This window comes from Aristolochia californica, unplaced genomic scaffold (assembly GCF_029961685.1).
Source record: "Aristolochia californica isolate CCGP_79_NKW_82.1479 unplaced genomic scaffold, dmAriCali1.0.hap1 SCAF_16, whole genome shotgun sequence".
In the NCBI taxonomy this organism is placed as follows: Eukaryota; Viridiplantae; Streptophyta; class Magnoliopsida; order Piperales; family Aristolochiaceae; genus Aristolochia; species Aristolochia californica.
In genome coordinates this window covers 15,056,419-15,075,555 of record NW_027181837.1, presented here as the reverse complement: position 1 = coordinate 15,075,555, position 19,137 = coordinate 15,056,419, and the positions used below count along the sequence as shown (strand labels likewise).

Here is a 19,137-nt window from a genome sequence, read left to right as displayed (position 1 = left end):
GTTGTAATATATAAGTTTGTTGTTGTTGAATTTATGGAAAAGAGAAACACTTAATTTACTTATTGTAATCAGAGTACATGAACTTCTATTTAGAATAGAGGAAAGTAGTAGAGTCCAACTACAATTAAACTATATTTGTCCCAATTACACCTAAACTATAACACTTAAAGATAAGTCCTAGCATAATTAAATAACCCTATATAAATAGAAGACTAACATGACTAAAATACCTTTAAATTGAAACTCTTCTATGAGACCTGCTATGTAAGACTTCTTATTGTGTAAGACTCCTCACGTGATCATGATGGGTCCCACCAGCTCATGTGATCATGGTGGGTCCATATCTTATGGGTTTGGGCCCATCTTCCAATACACTTGAATATGTGGGCTTGGGCCCATCTTCCAACACTCCCCTCTAGCTGGGGGTTAGAGAACATCATGAACTTCCAGCTTGCTGCAAATGATGAATAAAATATTCTTGTATAAAATGAAAATCCTCCATATCTTCCAAAACTTCCCCTCATATTTGTGCTCTCTTCCATGAGGCCCAGTTGGCATAAAATAAGTAAGAGTAAAATCATTCCAAGCCATATGACATCGCTCCATACTCTAATCATAACCCATGCTAGATGCAGGCCAAACTCCTATCATTCTCAACTATCATTCTCAAGTAGTGGCACTCCTATCTTTCAAAGTTAGTGGGTCTATACGTAATGCTCAGAAGTGTAATAAAAACTTCTCCAACACCGTGTCCCTCCACAGGACAATGACTCTCAAAAGGTAGGAGTAATCAATGTTAATTAAGGGGGGTAACATATATGTAGTAATAAGCTCCTCCATCACGGTGTGCCAACCCGGGCACCAACTCTCACAGGTACAAATGGGTGATAAAGGCCTGTCATTCATAAGATGGCGATAAAAGACGTGATACATGATAAATGTCTGTCATTCACAAGACGACAATAAAGGACGTGATAAGTGGGTAATGCCTGTCATTCACAAGGCGACGATAAAAGACCCACGGGTATATATATATATAAAGTCTCCATGGACTTAAAACACCCATATACGTGATGGACTTAAACTTCCAACCGAAGCAACACTCAAAAGGTTGGCCCAAAGATGTATGTGAGAGTCAAATAAAGGATGGTACGAGTAAGGTTGTCAAATAACCAATAAGTAATGGGTAAACAAGAAGATAGGATGTTGAGGTCACCGCTTATTCAATAATAATGTCTCATCCAAAGAGACACAATAGCTGTAGCTGAAATGGGTCTGGGCCCATATAACACGAACTAAAATAATAAAAATCCTTGTAAAAGGACCCATGAAATAATCCGATGTGAGTATATGCACCAAGTAATATGTTGACCAAGGAATATGTTGCAAATACCTCAAAATAATAATCCAACCGGAGAAAAAGAATCGAGTTGCGCTAAGTCAAATAGTAGACCACTATAGTCGAGGCAAAAAATAAGTGGGCCGAGTCAGGTTGACCTGGACTTGAGTTGACCCGACCGAGTTGACTTGGCAAAAAAGAAGCAACCTTGGGTCGCTGGTTCCATGGCTTACTTGGGAGAGTTCGGTCTGAGTCAAGGCAAGCGCTGAATTGGCGTAGTGTATCTGAAACTTAGGAAAGATGTAGATTTACCTTTAAATTGCAATCATCATCTCCCCGAACAACGGGGGATATCAAAGTCATCCCGCGACACTGGCTCCAGAATAGTTGGCGAGAGATCTCGGGCGGCAAACAGAAACCTCCGAAAAATTCTGAAACAGAGATAAGATCAACGAGCAGAAACAGAGACCTCTTTCTGGTAGATTAAATGCCGATCAGTGGATTTTTCTAAAAATCAATAGTAATATCAAGATAAGTTTTCGGAAACAAATAGGCAAATCAGCAGCTGATGCTTCGGCACCAATCCGTCTCAGTCGTGGCTCTACAGTGAGCTAATTATGGTTGACTTGCAGTCGGATGACAACAGATAAGGCCAGGGCGACGTTTGTCTAGCAATCTTCCAGCATATGACTTGTTGGATGAAGAAATTATACCATAGATGAAAGATACGATATTATAGCCAGATGATAGCAAGAAGTTGAGCAGAATCAAAGCAGACTAACCTAGCAGAAGAAATCATATGTAATCGGCAACTTTCCAAATAGCACCAGTACATAATTCCATCAATTCACTGTTACAATGTGGGACCCACCATGAGGACGTGGGATGCAAAGAAGAGTCCTCACCCAAGCAAGCACAAGTTAAGAAGATAAGAAAACCAAGTTGAAATGAGTTAGAAGACTTGAAGATCAAGTGGGGCCCACAAAGATACCATAAGCTGGTAATCTTATCAAAATGCACTGGAAGATCATGTGGGACCCACAAGGATAAGGCCACAAGCTAGCCTCCTCCCTTATGTCCACATTATTGAAGAAGAATTCTAGTTCAACTTATATTCGACCTCTAGTAGACTGTGTTATCTTTTCATGATAGACTTATCTTAAAGAGTTAGAGTTGGAATGTAAGGAGATTGAAAGGTTAATTGTATAAGGACTCTATCACTTCCTCTACTATAAATAAAGGTGTCTTGATTCGGGATTAATCAAGTTACACAATTCATTCTTGAGTAAATCTTTCTCTCTCTTTGCTTGGTGCACATCTCTTTTTTCCTCTTCTCTTCTCTCTATCCAAGAGCTCTTCCTCCCTTTTCTTCTTTTTCTTTCTCCCTTCTGTTGCTCGGAATATTGGAAAAGGGATCCTAAATTCAACATGGTATCAGAGCATTAAATTTAGGATCCTACGTCAAAAGGAATGCTCTAAGAAGATATGATCAACACCACTCAAAGAAGGCTCTTTTGTGAAGAAAGATCACAAACCGTGATATAAGTTCTTCATTTTTTTTATTACTTCATGTTACTGGTTTCCAAATTTAGAAGATGATTTCAAGATGAGTTTGTGAATGCTTTTCATCTTATGATATTGTGGATATGCATGTCTCTCCATCTAGAAGAAGCTATCAAAACAGTTTTGTTGGTTTGCAAATCTTGTTAACCGAGACCAGTCCATGATCAAATTGTTGAAAAAACAATCATGGGAATAAGAGTCACCTGATATAGAAGATGGATATTGAGTCTCTTATAGTGGTATTAATGAAAAAAAATCAGAATAATGATTTAGCATCAATGCTAAAGTTCTCCATACATCGAGTTGTTTGAAGAATACTACTTGGTGTTATTGTTAGATTTTTTTTTTTTTTTGGAGAAGGGCCTATCATGGCCGATGAGAATATAAATATCAAAGTTGATATACTAAGAATTACCATTATACCCTTACATGGGATATCAAATTTTATAAGTTGGTCCATATCGGTTCGGAGGTTTCTTATAACAAAGGACCTACTTGGTCACCTCACCAACCGAGGACCACCTATTGATGAAGAAGATATTTTTTATAACAAATGGTTGAACAACATGGAAGAATATGTCTCTAACAATGTCATTCATCTTGACACTGCTAAACAAATTTGGACGACATGTGCAAAGATGTACTCTAGCCCGAATACTCTACATAGACCATATGATATTTTCCAAAGGATGTTGAATACTAAACAAGGAGAAAATATCCATGAGTACTTGGCCCACTTTAGAGGTTTTCTTCAAGAGTGGAAGTTAGCTCAGCCTTCAACCACAAATATTTTTGTCCAAGACAAATAGAAGGAAGCCTTAATTACTGTTATTTGTCTTGCAAATTTTAAACCACATCTTGAGATTGCCAAGAGTCAACTTTTGAGTGCTTATGTTGTCCCCATGTTTGATGATGTATGTGCAACACTACTCCGTATTCCAGACACTTCTTCCTCCACTACTGACGTATCATTTGCTATGTATTCAGATCATAGGGAAACATCATCTGACTACGGCCAAGGTCGAGGTCGAGGCCGAGGCAGAGGTTATAGAGGAGGCCGAGGAAGAGGTCGAAGGAATGGCTTCAGTAGAGCAGATGGCAAAGAATGTACTAATTGTAAGAAATTTGGCCACACTGTAGATCAATGCCATTACAAGCCAAGCAGTCACTGTGGACAATATGGTCATTCTAAATAAATATGCCATAAAGCCAATGGTCAATCAGAATTGACAAAGGCTAATCAAACCTTTGCAAGTGATACAAAAGAAGAACAACCCACCAAATCAGCAGCACATAAAATTTTTTTACTGATGAAGAGTATGAGCTATTTCAGAAAATAAAGACAATGTTGGGTTCTTCTTCTAGTTCCTCAGCCACTACGGCTTCAGGTATGCTATTTGTTTCAAGTTCATCCTGGATAATTGACTCAGGAGCTTCTTAGCAACTTACAGGTAATAAAAATTTATTACATTCTCTATTTTCATGTCTTTCACACAAGTTTATTACCATAGTTGACGATTCTCAAACCAAAGACCAAGGGAAAGGATCAACTTCTGTCACACCCTCACTTCTGCTCACTGATATTCTATTCGTTCCTACTTTCCCTTTGAATCTATTATCTGTTAGTTAGCTGAGAATATATTTTAATTTCTCTATTACCTTCTCACCCACTTCATGTGTCTTTCAGGATCTTATAACGAAGCAAGTGATTGGTGGAGGCCATGAACAAGAGGGGTTTTACTACTTGGACGTGCCAAAAATAAATATGGTTTCCACCACTAAAAAATGAGATAAGGCTATGACACAATTGGTCGAGACATCCATCTGCACAATCTCTTCATTATATGTTTCCTACTCTTAAAGTAAGGTCAAGGTTTGTCTAATGAGTAAACATCGAAGGAGTACATACTCTCCTCGTCCATAAGTCAAAAGTGTTATTCCCTTTTATTTAATTCATACTAAAGTGTGTGTGTGTGTGTGTGTGGGGGGGGGGGGAGGAGGTAGCTCAACTTGGTTGTTTGTATTTAAGGAGCGTTATGAAATATCATTGATTTTTAAGTCATTTCATGCTATGGTACTCACACAATTTGATAAAAAAATAAAAATACTCCGGTCTGATAATGCCAAAGAATACATTTCCAAATACCTTGACTCTTTGTGTCAAGAAAATAGCATTATCCATCAAACATCATGAGCGAACACTCCTCAACAAAATGGTGTAGCAGAACAGAAAAATCATCATATTCTTGAGGTAGGTCAAGGTTTATTATATGCCATGAAAGTTTCCTACTTTTATTGGCCTCATGCAGTCTTTACAGTCTGCTTTCTTATAAATCGTCTACCATCTTCCGTTTTTGGTAATAAATCTCCTTACTCTAGATTATTACCAAATGATGATCTGTTTTTCACTACCTTTGAGAGACTTCAGCTGTCAATGCTTTGTTCATAATTCATTTCCTAGACACAACAAACTTGATCATAAATCTATCAAGTGTATCTTCTTGGTATACTCTCCCACACAAAAGGATTGTGTTTGTTATAGTCTCACTCTTCAACTTTTATTTGTGTCTATGGATGAAACTTTTTTTAAGACTCCTCATTTTATTATGTCAGTGCTCCTCCTGGTTTGTCCCCAGTACCAGGTTCCCCTTGACTGGTTGTGACCCGTGATAAAGAGATTATTCAACCCCAGAGCAAGTGGCCGACACCACATCTGTCGAGTTAACAAATCCCACACAGGTAAGTCCTTCATTTCCCCTCAATATGATACTCATCCTATTGTTGTACGGAAAGAACCTAGATGCACTAGACCTTCTACTTCTCATCCCATTTCAAATTTTGTGTCTCATCATTGCCTTTCACCTTTATGTTGCCAGTTTCTTTCTTCTATTTCATCCATATTTGTTCCATAGTCCTGTCAGGAGGCTCTACAACATCCAGTGTGGAAAACAACTATGGATGAAGAAATGAAGGCATTTAATGACAATCAGACAAGGTTATTGGTTCCTCTTCCAACAGATAAAACCCCGTCGGTTGCAAGTGGGTTTATACTTTCAAACATAATCTGGATAGGTCAATAGCACGGTTGAAGGCTCGACTGGTTGCTAAAGGTTATACTCAGTGTTATGGTATTGATTATGAAGAAACCTTCTAGTGGCAAAAATGAACCCGATACGTATATTATTATCTCTGGTGGCCAATTCATCATGGCTGATATATCAACTTGATGTTAAAAATGCATTTCTGAATGGGGATATTAAAGAAGAAATTTATATGCAACAACCACCTGGGTATGTGGTTGAGGAGGAGTCAGTATGTTGACTAAAAAAATCTTTGTATGATCTCAAGCAGTCCCCTCGGGCTTGGTTTGAGAAATTTAGTCAAACCCTCATACGGGCCGGATTTTACAAATGCTCTGGAGATCACTCAGTATATATTGAAAACACACCGAGAGGTAAGGTAATTCTGGTAGTATATGTTGATGATATCATTTTAATCGGTAGTGATTCCGAGGGCATCCAGAAAACAAAGGAAAAAATATGTGCATAATTCAAGACAAAGGATCTTGGACTACTCAAACATTTTTTGGGTATTGATGTATTACAATCCAGACATAGGATTGTGCTATCCTAAAGGAAGTATGCCCTTGATCTATTAGAGGAGACATGAATGATGGGATGCAAACTAGTAGAAACTCATATGGACTCAAATACAAAATTATGTGGAGGCACTGGGGAAGATGTAGATACTGGAAAATATCAAAGACTAGTGGGAAGACTTATTTACTTGTGTATAGCAAGGCCAGATATATCATATGAAGTAAGTGTGGTGAGTCAATACATACACAAGCCACAACTTAGTCATTAGAAAATACTTGAAAATATACTACGATATCTTAAAGGAGCTCCGGGAAGAGGGTTTCTCTATAAAAACCATGGTCACTTTAACATTAAAGGATTCTTAGATGCAGACTGGGCCAGATCCCCGAATGACAAAAAAATCTACTTCAGGATTTTGTACGATGGTTGGAGGGAATTTGGTTACATGAAAAAGCAATAAGCAAAATGTTGTAGCACGGTCTAGTGTAGAAGCAGAATACAAAGCCATGACACACACTGTTAGTAAACTCCTATGGATAAAATCTCTTCTCACTGAATTGGGATTCTACAAAGAAACTCTGATGGATCTATATTGTGATAATCGAACAGCAATACACATTACATCAAATCCAGTCTCCCATGAAAGAACAAAACATATTGAAGTGGATTGCCATTTTATATGAGAAAAGTTCCAAGCAGGCTTTTTATCTCTAAGGCTATATCATCACAAAGTGAAATTGCAGATATTCTCACCAAGCCAGTCACTCAAAAAATTATGTCTACCATCTACAACAAGTTGGGCATCTACGATGTTTTCTCACCCCCAACTTGAGGGGGAGTGTTACAATGTGGGACCTACCACAATGTACGAGCTGGTGGGACCCACCATGAGGACGTGGGATGCCAAGAAGATTCCTCACCCAAGCTAGTATGAGTTAAGTAGATAAGAAGCACAAGTTGAAATGAGTTAGAAGACTTGTAGATCAAGTGGGACCCACAAAGATACCACGAGCTGGTAATCTTATCAATATGAGCTGGAAGATCATGTGGAACCCACAAGGATAAGGCCACGAGCTAGCCTCCTCCCTTATGTCCACATTATTGAAGAAGAGTTCTAGTTCAACTTATATTAGACCTCTAGTGGATTGTGTTATCTTTTCATGATAGACTTATCTTAGAGAGTTAGAGTTGGAATGTAATTAGAAGATTAAAAGGTTAATTGTATAAGGACTCTATCACTTCCTCTATTATAAATAGAGGTGTTTTAATTCAGAATTAATCAAGTTACATAATTCATTCTTGAGTACATCTCTCTCTCTTTGGTTAGCGCACATCTCTCTTTTCCTCTTCTCTTTTCTCTACCCGATAACTCTTCTTCCTTTTTCTTCGTTTTCTTTCTCCCTTCTCTTGCTCGGAATATTGGAAAAGGGATCCTAAATTCAATATTCAACAATGGAAATTACGAAGCAAAAAGACGAACGGGTTATGAAGCAATGTGGAAGACTTCTAGCAAATAGAGCAATACGAGATTAATGGGAGACGTCCAAATTGTAATATATATCTTGGATCGGAGAAAAACAGTAACGTGACGACACTTGAATAATAGAGATTAATCCAAATAGGGAGACGTCCAAATTGTAATATATATCTTCCCACAGGTGATGCCAAGGGGGAGAAGCTTCAAAGGCAAAGAGGGATCATCGCGGTCGGTGTTCATGAACCAGAAACTCCCGGAAATAGAATAGCAGTATAAAGGTGAAAACGTAAAGCAAATAACAGGATAGGGATTAAAAAAAAAGATAAATACAAACCTAAACTGCTAAAGATAACAGATAAAAAAAAGGATCACATTATCTTTGTGGGTTGATCGAGTCAACTCATAGAACCTGACTCTGATACCATGTTGAATTTATGGAAAAGAGAAATAGTTCATTAACTAATTATAATCAGAGTACATGAACATCTATTTATAATAGAGGAGAGTAGTATAGTCCAACTACAATTAAACTATCTTTGTCCCAATTACACCAAACTCTAACACTTAAATATAAGTCCTAGCATAATTAAATACCCCAATATAAATAGAAGACTAACATGACTAAAACACCTTTAAACTGAAACTCTTCTATGAGACCTGCTTCCATAATAATTGTGGCTCTATAAGACTTCTTATTGTGTAAGACTCCTCACCTGATCATGATGGGTCCCACCAGCTCGTGTGATCATGGTGGGTCCATATCTTATGGACTTGGACCCATCTTCTAACACACTTGGATATGTAGGCATTCCTTGGGCGTGTGGGCTTGGGCCCATATTCCAACAATTATTTATTCATTTGAGAGCAACAAGTCCCTATATGTGTAGCGTTACAATTGGCATTAGAGACATTTTGTTATAAATGTCATACGGTCACCCTAACTTAGTGGAACCTAAAGATATAAAAACATCTCGGGAGTGGACCAACAATCTATAGAAAAATTGCGCTATTGAATTTCTGGAAGAGATAAATACTTCACTAACTTGTTGTAATTTGAGTAGAATGAACCTCTATTTATAAGAGAGGAAACAAGAACAATCCAATTATAATTAAACTACTTTTATCCTAGTTACACCTAAAGTTAAACACTAAAAGATAAGTACTATAACAATTGAACAACTGAACACAAATAGAAGACTAACATAACTAAAACACCTTTAACTAAGACTTTTCTATGAGACCTCTTGTAAGACTCCTGTAAGACTTTACCATATTAATTTTGGCTCTGTGAGTCTTCATGTTGTGAGAGTCATGTGAGACTCTTCCATACCTGTACTTCAACACTTCCACTCAAGTTGGAGTTTACTACTTCAACTTGCTATGAAAAATATTTTTGGTTTTCAATCTTGGTCTTCATTATTCATTGACTAAAACTTCTTCATAGATGCAAAACTTCATCATTTGTTCTCTCCCTTTCTTGAATATTTTGGTCACATAAAAATTACTAAAACATGTGGAACAAAACACCTCTTTCTTGTATTTATTCTACTTCTCCCCCTCGAGTTGGGGATAGAAAGGACATAGAAACCCAGCTTGGATAAAACACAATATGGGAGAAGAAAATCAATTGAAGCTATACGAAAAAAAACTCCAAACAACAATTAAAACAGTCTCCGCTCAATTTTTAAGGTGGAACACTAGTTTAACTTTAGGGTACGACAAAGAAACCACTCACTTTTTAAGGGTAGTTCAAACACAAATCACCTCTTGGGTGAAAAACAAAAGACTTGACTCAAGCTGGATGTTCGACACACTCGTATACTTCTTTAGGTGGTGAGTCTAGGCATTGCTCGAAGTTATTAAAACATAAAATGATAAACTAAAGAGATACTAGAGGAAAACAACTTTAACCGGATGTAATTATGCAATACTCATAGTTCTAAAGTGACCTTTAAAAAAAATTAGGGGAAACTATGATGATAGAACTTAATAAATTTGATGCAGTATAAATTCATTTGGGGTGACCATGTTTTTTGGAGTACATAACCAACTAAAAAAAATGTAAAACTTGAAAACAACATCGAAGCAGGATATTAATTACCTTGAATGAGCACATCATGGAGTGATTAAGTCTAATAAAAACTCTCTAATTAGAAGAGAAACTTGGCTAAAATACTTAAATTTTAAGAGAAAAGGAAACTCAATTCACGTCAACAGATGGAGAGAAAAAAGAAGAGAAAGTAAGGAAAAAAAGAGAGATTTTTGGCAAAACTGACCTTTGCTATTTCCAATATCGATATCTCAAAAAATATAGCTCAAAATCACAAAAGGTTGTTTTTAAAGAAACTAGACTTAACCATATTTAAATTGATACTTAATTTGACATAAAAAACTTCATTCTTGAATCTTTTAAGACCTATTGATTTTTTTTTTTGTTCTATAGGATCTTTGCCTACTCCTATACGAATAACTCCTTAAATATAAATCAGATTGACATGAAACTTTCTTCTTCTAAAACTAGACTTTGATACATTTCATCCAAATATAATTTTTCTTCATAAATTATTCTTCTTTTGAGAGGAAAAATTGATAGATTTTGGATTCTTTAATAGGGCCAAACCGAGTACACTTTCTTCTTTGACCAATATGACCATTAACTCTTTTGAGATCAACATCTCCCTCTAAAAAACTTTGAATGAGAATTGGTCGAACAAGTAAGAAAATAGACTTAAAAATAATTCTTTTGATAAATAATTCTCCATATAAAATCTCATTCTTGAAAGTATAAAATAGCTCAAAAGTTGAAGTTTTTTAGTACTGCTAGAACCTCTCTTGCAATCTGACATTTGTTATTTCAAATATGAATTTATTTTTGTATAAAACTCTGATTGCCAAAATTATTTTTGCAATGTAAAGTAGACTCAAAAATCTTTCTGCTAATATATAATTTACAATATGAAATATTTTATAAGGAGGTGTGAACGCTAAGAAAACAATAGGGAATGGGACATGAAATAAAAAAAAAGATAGAATCCAAACCTAAACTAATAGAGATGACACTTCAGAAAAGAAACACATTATCATTGTGGGTTGACCAACTCAACTTATAGAACCCACTCACAGACTATGTTGAATTTTTGGAAAAGAGAAATACTTCATTAAATTGTTCTAATTTAAATACAATAAGCTTTTATTTATAATAGAGAAAACAAATAGAATCTAATTATAATTAAACTACTTTTATCCCAGTTACACCCAAAGTTAAATAATAAAATATAAATACTAAAATAATTGAATAACCAAACACAAATAGAAGACTCACATAACTAAAACACATTTAAATGAGACTCTTCTACAAGACCTCCTATGACACTCCTAAGACTCACTATATTAATTCTGGTTCTATGAAACTTCTTACTATGAGAATCATTTAAGATTCTTTTATTCATGCTCTTCAACAAGAACCACCTAGAACTCTTTGGTTTATTTTACAATTGATTCCTTTGTTGTGTACGTTAATCACTTATGCATGAACTCAAATTTCTAAGTCAGATCAATTAAAAATAAATAAATAAAGCAGTGTCAAAACCCTTACCAAGAGCCAACCATAGGGAGGGGAGGCGGGCCTTTTAGTCGATGCAAAAAACAGTGCCCTCTATTTTTGCATTGCACATTGCACAAGAAGGGACCTCTCATGACTTGATTTTTGGCTCGCTCAGTGAGGTGTACTTGTTCATTTATCAATTGAACCGAGTAAACTATCAAGAGCACCTTTTATCTAACTTAAGTGTTTAGACCTCCTTTTCTCTGACTCCGGTGTTCTGTGCGTGTTAGACTGGGAGGATGAGAACCAGTCTGTTTGGACCTGATCTGTAAAGGTTTGACAATATCGTCACAAAGATAAGATATGAATGGAGTGAATTAAGGAAAGAAACTTGTAATTGGAAGTTTCTTAGAACCATGTGTTCAATATTGCCTCCAACTTTTTCTCTCCTCCATCAATGTTTGAAATATTTACTTCCATCATTATATTGGTCTTTTGCTGCTGAAATGGTTTATTTAAATTTAACCACATTTGCAAGTCATGGCCAAATGAGTACTTTCATCATTACCTACTCTGACTTCCAAGTGGGAAACTTTGCCACTAAACTACCACTCCAAATAAGCAACCAACCCTTTTGCTTAATTGTGCAGTTGAATATATCAATTTACGCAATACAGGAAGAAGACCTAAAATGTATACATCTAATCTTCATCGTGAATTTTCACTTTCAAGATGAATTCTAAATCTATCGCTTAAATGAGGCAGGAATTACCGCACGTCATTTTAACTCCGTAGTCCAACCCATTTTGTCTTCTACCTGACCCATCTGGAGACTTGTTAGGGCTGAATAGAGTTTCTGAGACACTATGCCGACTCCTTTGTTTCCATATGACACCCTGCCAAACACGTAAAACAGCTTGAGCAAACTTCAAAAAAATTATTCATGTGAAACTATAATATTATTGACCAGTGCTTCTGTCCCTTACTGGGTCTGAAAACTGTAGAACCCGAATTACCACAAGACAGAAGCAGGGACGAGGAGAGCCAATCCCTCCCTCAAACAGCAAGGGAGCAAGTCGTCTCATATCAATGAAAAAAAATGGGGGGGGGGGGGGGGGGGGAAGAGGGGTGGCGGCTTCCCCTGTACAGATGAGAAGCCTCTGTACAGGACTCCCCTCTTTTATTCCCCTGCTCCTCCCTTCTTTTATTTGTTGATAAGGGATCCCCCACCCTACCGCCATTACGTGGCACCCTCTGTTCCATCCCACAATTATGTGGCAATCACAACCGCGGGGAGTCCTCAGCAGAGAAAAAATGGAGTCAGAACCCTCCCTTCCCCCAGTCCATGGTCTGGAGAGACTTCCTTCCTCACCATAATTTATCAACATTGACATCAAATAATGTCATAACAAGTTCAACCAAACCTGGTCACCTTATTAGATGAGGATTTACAACATTAATTTTCATAATCATCTAGACCATCACATAACTAGTACTGGAGGAAACTGGTTTAGTCAGGAAAGAGCCAGTCATACAGGTCCATGTCAAATAGTTTGTAATTCTTAAGCATGAGATATCAACCTTTCACCAAGATACGTTATGCTGCCCACAGGTGACACGACCACAGCTGTTCCTGTACAAAACACTTCATCTGCCTCAAGCAACTCCTCTATTGATATTAGCCGCTCCTCAACCTGCAGAATTAGAGCCAAGATAATAAAGTGACCAATAAACATCTAACAACTGTTTTTTACCTGTTTTGGAGAGAAACTACCACTCTCAGGTCTCATCATATTTAGATGACATACTAGTAAGGTAAAGCTAGTCTTGCCACACGGTGATATTTTAACCCAAAATTACAACATTTGTGGAAGTAGCTTGTTGTGAAAAGGTAAGCCAAGGGGATGGAAGGTGGACCAACCGTTACTATAAGAACATCAGAAACGGAGAACAAGACAAAAGCAGGACAAATCTAACAAAGTATAATTATATAACAGTTTAAAAGAATATGAGAATTGATTTTCACAAAAAAGAAAGAGAGAATAGTAGAACTGTAGATTGGACCTTTGGTTCAATTGCCACATCGAGGGAGGAGGATGGTGGTTAATTTGAGATAATGGGATAAAACTTCAATGCAGGAAAGGGAGTATGCGTGTGTAATAAAAAAAATTTAAATAAAGAAAATGGATTATCTGAACTTTTTTAAGTCTATTATATCCACTGCCATAAATTATTGAAAATTAAAGTAGATTAAATTTGACTAGTTTATTGAATTAAACCTAGCTATTATGCCGAGCTCTATTTGCAATTGCTAAAAGCATTGGTCTTTATCCCGGTTTTGTTCTCTAGTTATCAGTTGACAGGGCCGAACCTATTCCAGAACTAGACCTAGCTATTATGCTGAATTCTATTTGCAATTGCCAAAAGCAAAGTGCTTATAAACCATATAAAACTCTTAAGTTGTCAATTGAACACCCATGCCCCCACCCCCAAAAATAAAAAAAAATTAAAAAAAAATCCAAGCAGTAATTGACAGCAGTGAAAGCCCTTTAGAGCATGATTATGATAGCATTCACGCTAAAACCAGAGAATAGTAATCATGACTCTCTACCATGGACACTGAAAAAAATAAGTTTGGATATTTTATTCAAGCCAATAATTCAACGAGACAGACAAGGTAATTTGACACTTCATCTCAAGTTTCTAGTCAAACACTGAATAATAAGAGCCTACACAGAGCTTAGACCCTCTCAAACCAGAGAATAGTAACAGTGAATCTAATATTTGATACTAAGGAAAAGATAAAATCTGGTCTATCCAAGCCAAGAATTCAATCAGACAGAAGAAAGTATATTGACACCTCAGACACATTCACATCTGCATTTTTTTTCAGAAACTGAAATAATACACTTCAATGCACAAATTGTTAAAGTTCCTTATAGTTACTCAAAATTAAAGTTCATAGTAAAGAAAGTGATATGAAGGTATATTCCGACTTTCTATAAATTTCTTAAAACTCCACGTTATGGTGTCTTCCATGATATACTACAACACTGCTGCAAAAAACAGTCTCATTATTTGCGGAGCAATTCCGACTTTCTATAAATTTCTTAAAACTCCAAGTTATGGTGTCTTCCATGATATACTACAACACTGCTGCAAAAAACAGTCTCATTATTTGCAGAGCCATATAAAGTGAGATAGCCTAGTATGACTGTCACAACATGTCGTAAATATCTGTATGAAGAAAAAAGGAAGAAACACCAGCAAATGAAAAGGATAAAAGTGATACAGCATAATTCACCAGTCATAATATAAGAACAATGTTCCTAATGCCTGGTACATAAGGGTGTACATACAAAGATATAATCTCTGAATATATGCCCTTCATCAAGTTGTGAACTGTATAGAATTAAAACTGCAACTAAAACTGTAAAATCAATCAAAGTTTTATGCAAGAGGTTGAAAAGAATTAAATGACAAAAAGGCCAAACCTGGTACCCTTGACTGCGAGCAACATCAATTAAGCTTTTCCGTGTAATTCCAGGCAGAATTGTCCCTTGTATGGCTGGAGTTGCAATAACTTCACCCTATTGGTAAGCGTATCAAGAAAAATAAATTAATGGAGAATTATAAGAATCACCAAATACAAAAAAAAAAAAAAAAAAGGAATATTCTAACAAACTTTATGTTTCCATCCATATTCAACTGCTGTGAATCTTAAGCGTGAAATGCCTTGCAAGAGTCAGAGAATAGCCAAAGACATTATTGATATTATTTAGTTAGCTAAATTCACTACTCGAAAGTACTACATGATCATTTGTTTTTTCATTTGCAGTTTAGATTTAAGTGAGGATTAAATTGTCAAATAGAATAAAAGCAGTTAGTACAGCTTGTAATAGAAACAATTGACAAGATTGATCTGATTTAAATGGGGTCCATAAAAAATGGTCAGTGATCATCCCACTTGGTTAACCTAATCATGATTTAAACTGTTAGATGATGACAACCTTAGCCCAACTTCAGAGATAGCCATGGTGTCTCCTAATCAATTCATACATGAAGAGTAAGGCTCCTCTTACTGTATGCACATTCTGCTCCATTTGAGTAGCTTGAATGCCAACTCCAATGGAGGTGGACCCTTGAGATGTCAGTTCGTCCATAAAGAATTTTGAGTTTCAGAGCACACTAGGAAACTTGGCAGCCAGTCTAGCATAAACATGAAAGCGAAAAGCAAGATTCGTTCTTGTATCTAGATATCACATTTTTTAGTAAATAATCAAAATATATATATATGTTAGAAAATACATTCAGGGGTAGTTTGGTTATTTTACCCTCTAGGGGTACAGGGGTATTTTGGTCATTTTATCGCTTCAGTAGTTAATTTTACTTATGAAATCTTGTTATGCATGTTAAATTATATCAATGGTTAAATTTTCATGTACATAGGATATGTAGTTAAGAGAGATATAAGGAGATTAAGTTTTATTAAGTGTATAGGGGCATTTTTGTAAGTTACAACTCAAAACACCTATTTAAGAAGTCTGGGAATTCGTGCACAGTTCCCAACGAAGCCTTTCAGGGTCTTCAGAAATATTTTCTTCTCCTTTTTCCTTTTTCTCTCAATTTTCTCCTCTTCCTTCACCCAAATCTGGATTTTTAAATGGTATCAGAGCAATAGCTTGTTGCTGGGAGCATTCTAGTGCAGATTCTTGCATTTTTTAAGAGGATGACCTGCTGAAAGGAGAAAAACTACAGGATTTTGATGTTGGTTCATCAAAGTTAGTTTTTTTCTTTGTTTCTCTGTCATAACCATAGGGTTACTAAGTCTTTATGAATCATTGAAGAATTTTCTACACTTTAATTGCCCTAATTGAGTTTTTTTAAATTTGCGTCACCCAACCCAGTGTTGGATTCCTGCGTCATCACCCAATTGATGATGTCAGCCCTAATTGCTACCACTTTTGCATGATATTGGTTAAAATAGCTATGAATTGTTGGTTATTAGATTGTTGAAGTGTGCATATCCTGTTTTTGTGTCCTAACCCTAATTTTGTGAGTGGCCCACCATGGTGATAAATCTTGAAGCTTAAATTGGTTATTTTGTGATCAAATATCAGTATTACAGCTGAGACAGGAGAAGTTTATACCCCAACTAGAGTAAATTCTGGGTTTGATGGAAAAGATACCATCATGGTTACTTCGGAAAAATTGACGAGGTCTAATTATCTTAAATGGGCTAAGTCTATCAAAATATATCTTTAGGGTAGAAAGAAGTTGAAGTTTATCCGAGATGATCCTCCAGTGCCTCCAGATGATGATTGGGAGTAAGTGGACAGTCAGGTTATGACCTAGATTGTCAATAGTATTGATTCTACTCTTAGAAATCAGGTGATGAATTGTGAGATAGCAAAGGTTATGTGGCCGTCTCTAGAATCATTAATGCACAGGAGAGTAATCTCTCTTGAGTTCATGAGCTGAATATAGACTTTTTTAGGTTGAAAAGAGGAAATCGAACTGTTACAGAATATTATAGTGCACTCCTTAGCATATGGCAAGAGATCAATGCATAAATCCATTTACTATGGATCAAAGTAGTTGAAAAACAGCAAAATCAATTGCTTGTTGCAAAAATTTTGGATGGTTTAGGTGCTAAATTTGATGTTATTAAAAGCCAAGTGTTAGCTTCAGATGAAATCCCTACTCTCTCTACCACTTTTAATCGGATTATGAGGGTTGAGAAAGACTATTGTACTTGGAACAAGTAAAAGAAGTAAGATAATGGAAGTCACTGCTCTCAATGCTTCCAACACTACATCAGCCCCTACAAATTCCTCTAGATGTAGAGGTAGAGGCCGAGGTAGAGAGGGCCCAAGCAGAGGTATTAGACGTGGTGATTGTAAGTCAAAAAGGAAGTGTATTCATTGTGGCAGAAATAATCATTATTCTAATAGATGTTGAGTTAAGTTTGGGAAGCCTGCATGGGCAAATTCTACAACTCCTGATAGTAGAAGTGGGAGTTTAGATTCTTCTATGTTGGCTACACTTGGTGCTCCAAATGAGATGCAACAATTTATACAGTAGTAGCAGCAAATTGCTCAACACATGGCCCGGATCTCTGTTGCTTCAACCTCAGCATCTGTAGCTCATGGTTTCATCCCAGTTCCTAGTTCTACCAGTGTTGACTCAGGTGTGGCGATTTATCATGCTCACTCGTCACTATCATGGGTTCTTGACTCGGGAGCCTCCAGACATATGTCAGGTATGTTGTCATTGTTTTTTGACTTCAAAGAGTCTCTATGTGTCAAACATGTTAATCTTGCAAATGGTTCTACATCTCCTATTCAAGGAGTAGGTAATTTTTTTTTTTTTTGAAATGATGTGTAAAAACTATTAAAAGAAGAGTGAAAGTACAAATCAAAACCTAGGAAAGAGGTCTTTCCTCCACAACAAAGTGTTGGAGTGAAATGCCCGCCTTAGCCTAAATGTATGTCACATGATTGGCAAGACAAGGAATGTGCTTCCAAGTACAATTCAAAAGGGAAATTAAATTACAAATTTCTGAGTACATGTCCCAGTGACGCCACGGAGGATTGATGGAGTTTGCACACCAATTAATGACAATCTTTGAGTCTCCTTTGATGCAGAGTGGGCCCGTGAGCCGATTAGAGAAAACTTGAATTCCATTCAGCAAGCCCAAGAGTTCTACTATTGTGGAGTCAGAAATACCAAGAGGGCCTACGCAGAAGAAGATGAGATGACCATTTGCATCATATCCCGCAAGACCAGAGCAACCAAGAGCGCTTCCATCGAAGTAGCCAAATAGCCATGATTGGGGGGCGAGAGGGCTGAGACAGCCCAGCAACCAGCTGCCAATTTCCTCTAAAGTTTTAGCTGCTGAAGTTTCTGAATTCTTTTCAGTTTAGAAGCCAGATGGTTTCTTGGCCCGTAATGTTATCAATCAGAATTTCAGTGGGAAAAGATTTGAATTTGAATTTCCTCCTATTTCTTTCTTTCCATAGTCCCCATAGGATATGCCCAATGCAGCACAAGAGAATCATCTTTCCTAGCATTGGGAGGCCAGTGTCAGTGAGTGAGAGAATAGTGGATGACAGATTCTATGTAATGCACTACTGGAGCCTGATTTTGTTTAAAAGAGTGGTCTAGATAGAATGGGCATAATGGCAGGATAGGAGAATGTGATTGGTTGTTTCTGGATCATTTTGACAGAAAGGGCACAAGAGGTCCGGGATGGGGGTTCCCTGCCGGATTAAGGAGTCAGAGGTGAGGATTTTATTCCTACAGACAATCCAGATAAAAAATTTTGCTCAAGGCGGGGCAAGGACATTCCAAGCAGTGGTCGCAGAGTGATTTGATTCAGCTGAGCAAAAGTTACAGAGAAAGTTGTATGCTGAAGCAGTAGAGAAGAAAACTTTTGTACAAGGTGTCTAGATCAAAGTATCTTGGTTGTTACCTAGTGGCCAGTGATTGTGAGGCCAGGGGCCCAACTTTCCATGCACAGAATTGGGGAATCGGCTTCACTCCTGGTACATTGCAGTGTATTTTGATCATCTTGTGATCCGAAGATAATGAACTATTGTCTTTCCTGAATGTA

At 36.8% G+C, this 19,137-nt stretch overlaps 1 protein-coding gene across 2 annotated transcripts in view; it reads right to left on the bottom strand.

Moving 5' to 3' along the window:
- Window positions 1-11,561: 11,561 nt before the first annotated feature.
- The window catches only part of LOC137952892 (branched-chain amino acid aminotransferase 2, chloroplastic-like), a 41,725-nt gene continuing 34,149 nt past the window's right edge, over window positions 11,562-19,137 (bottom strand). Inside the window, exons 8-11 of one of the 2 annotated variants that reach the window (XM_068799996.1) lie at window positions 15,017-15,112; window positions 13,104-13,216; window positions 12,295-12,418; window positions 11,562-11,848 (exon numbers count right to left, since the gene is read on the bottom strand). In XM_068799996.1, the coding sequence (XP_068656097.1) occupies window positions 12,301-12,418; window positions 13,104-13,216; window positions 15,017-15,112 (327 nt within the window). In that variant the 3' untranslated portion in view covers window positions 11,562-11,848; window positions 12,295-12,300. Of the gene's footprint in view, window positions 11,849-12,017; window positions 12,419-13,103; window positions 13,217-15,016; window positions 15,113-19,137 lie in introns of those variants that run through there. The other variant, XM_068799995.1, reaches the window with a different exon arrangement.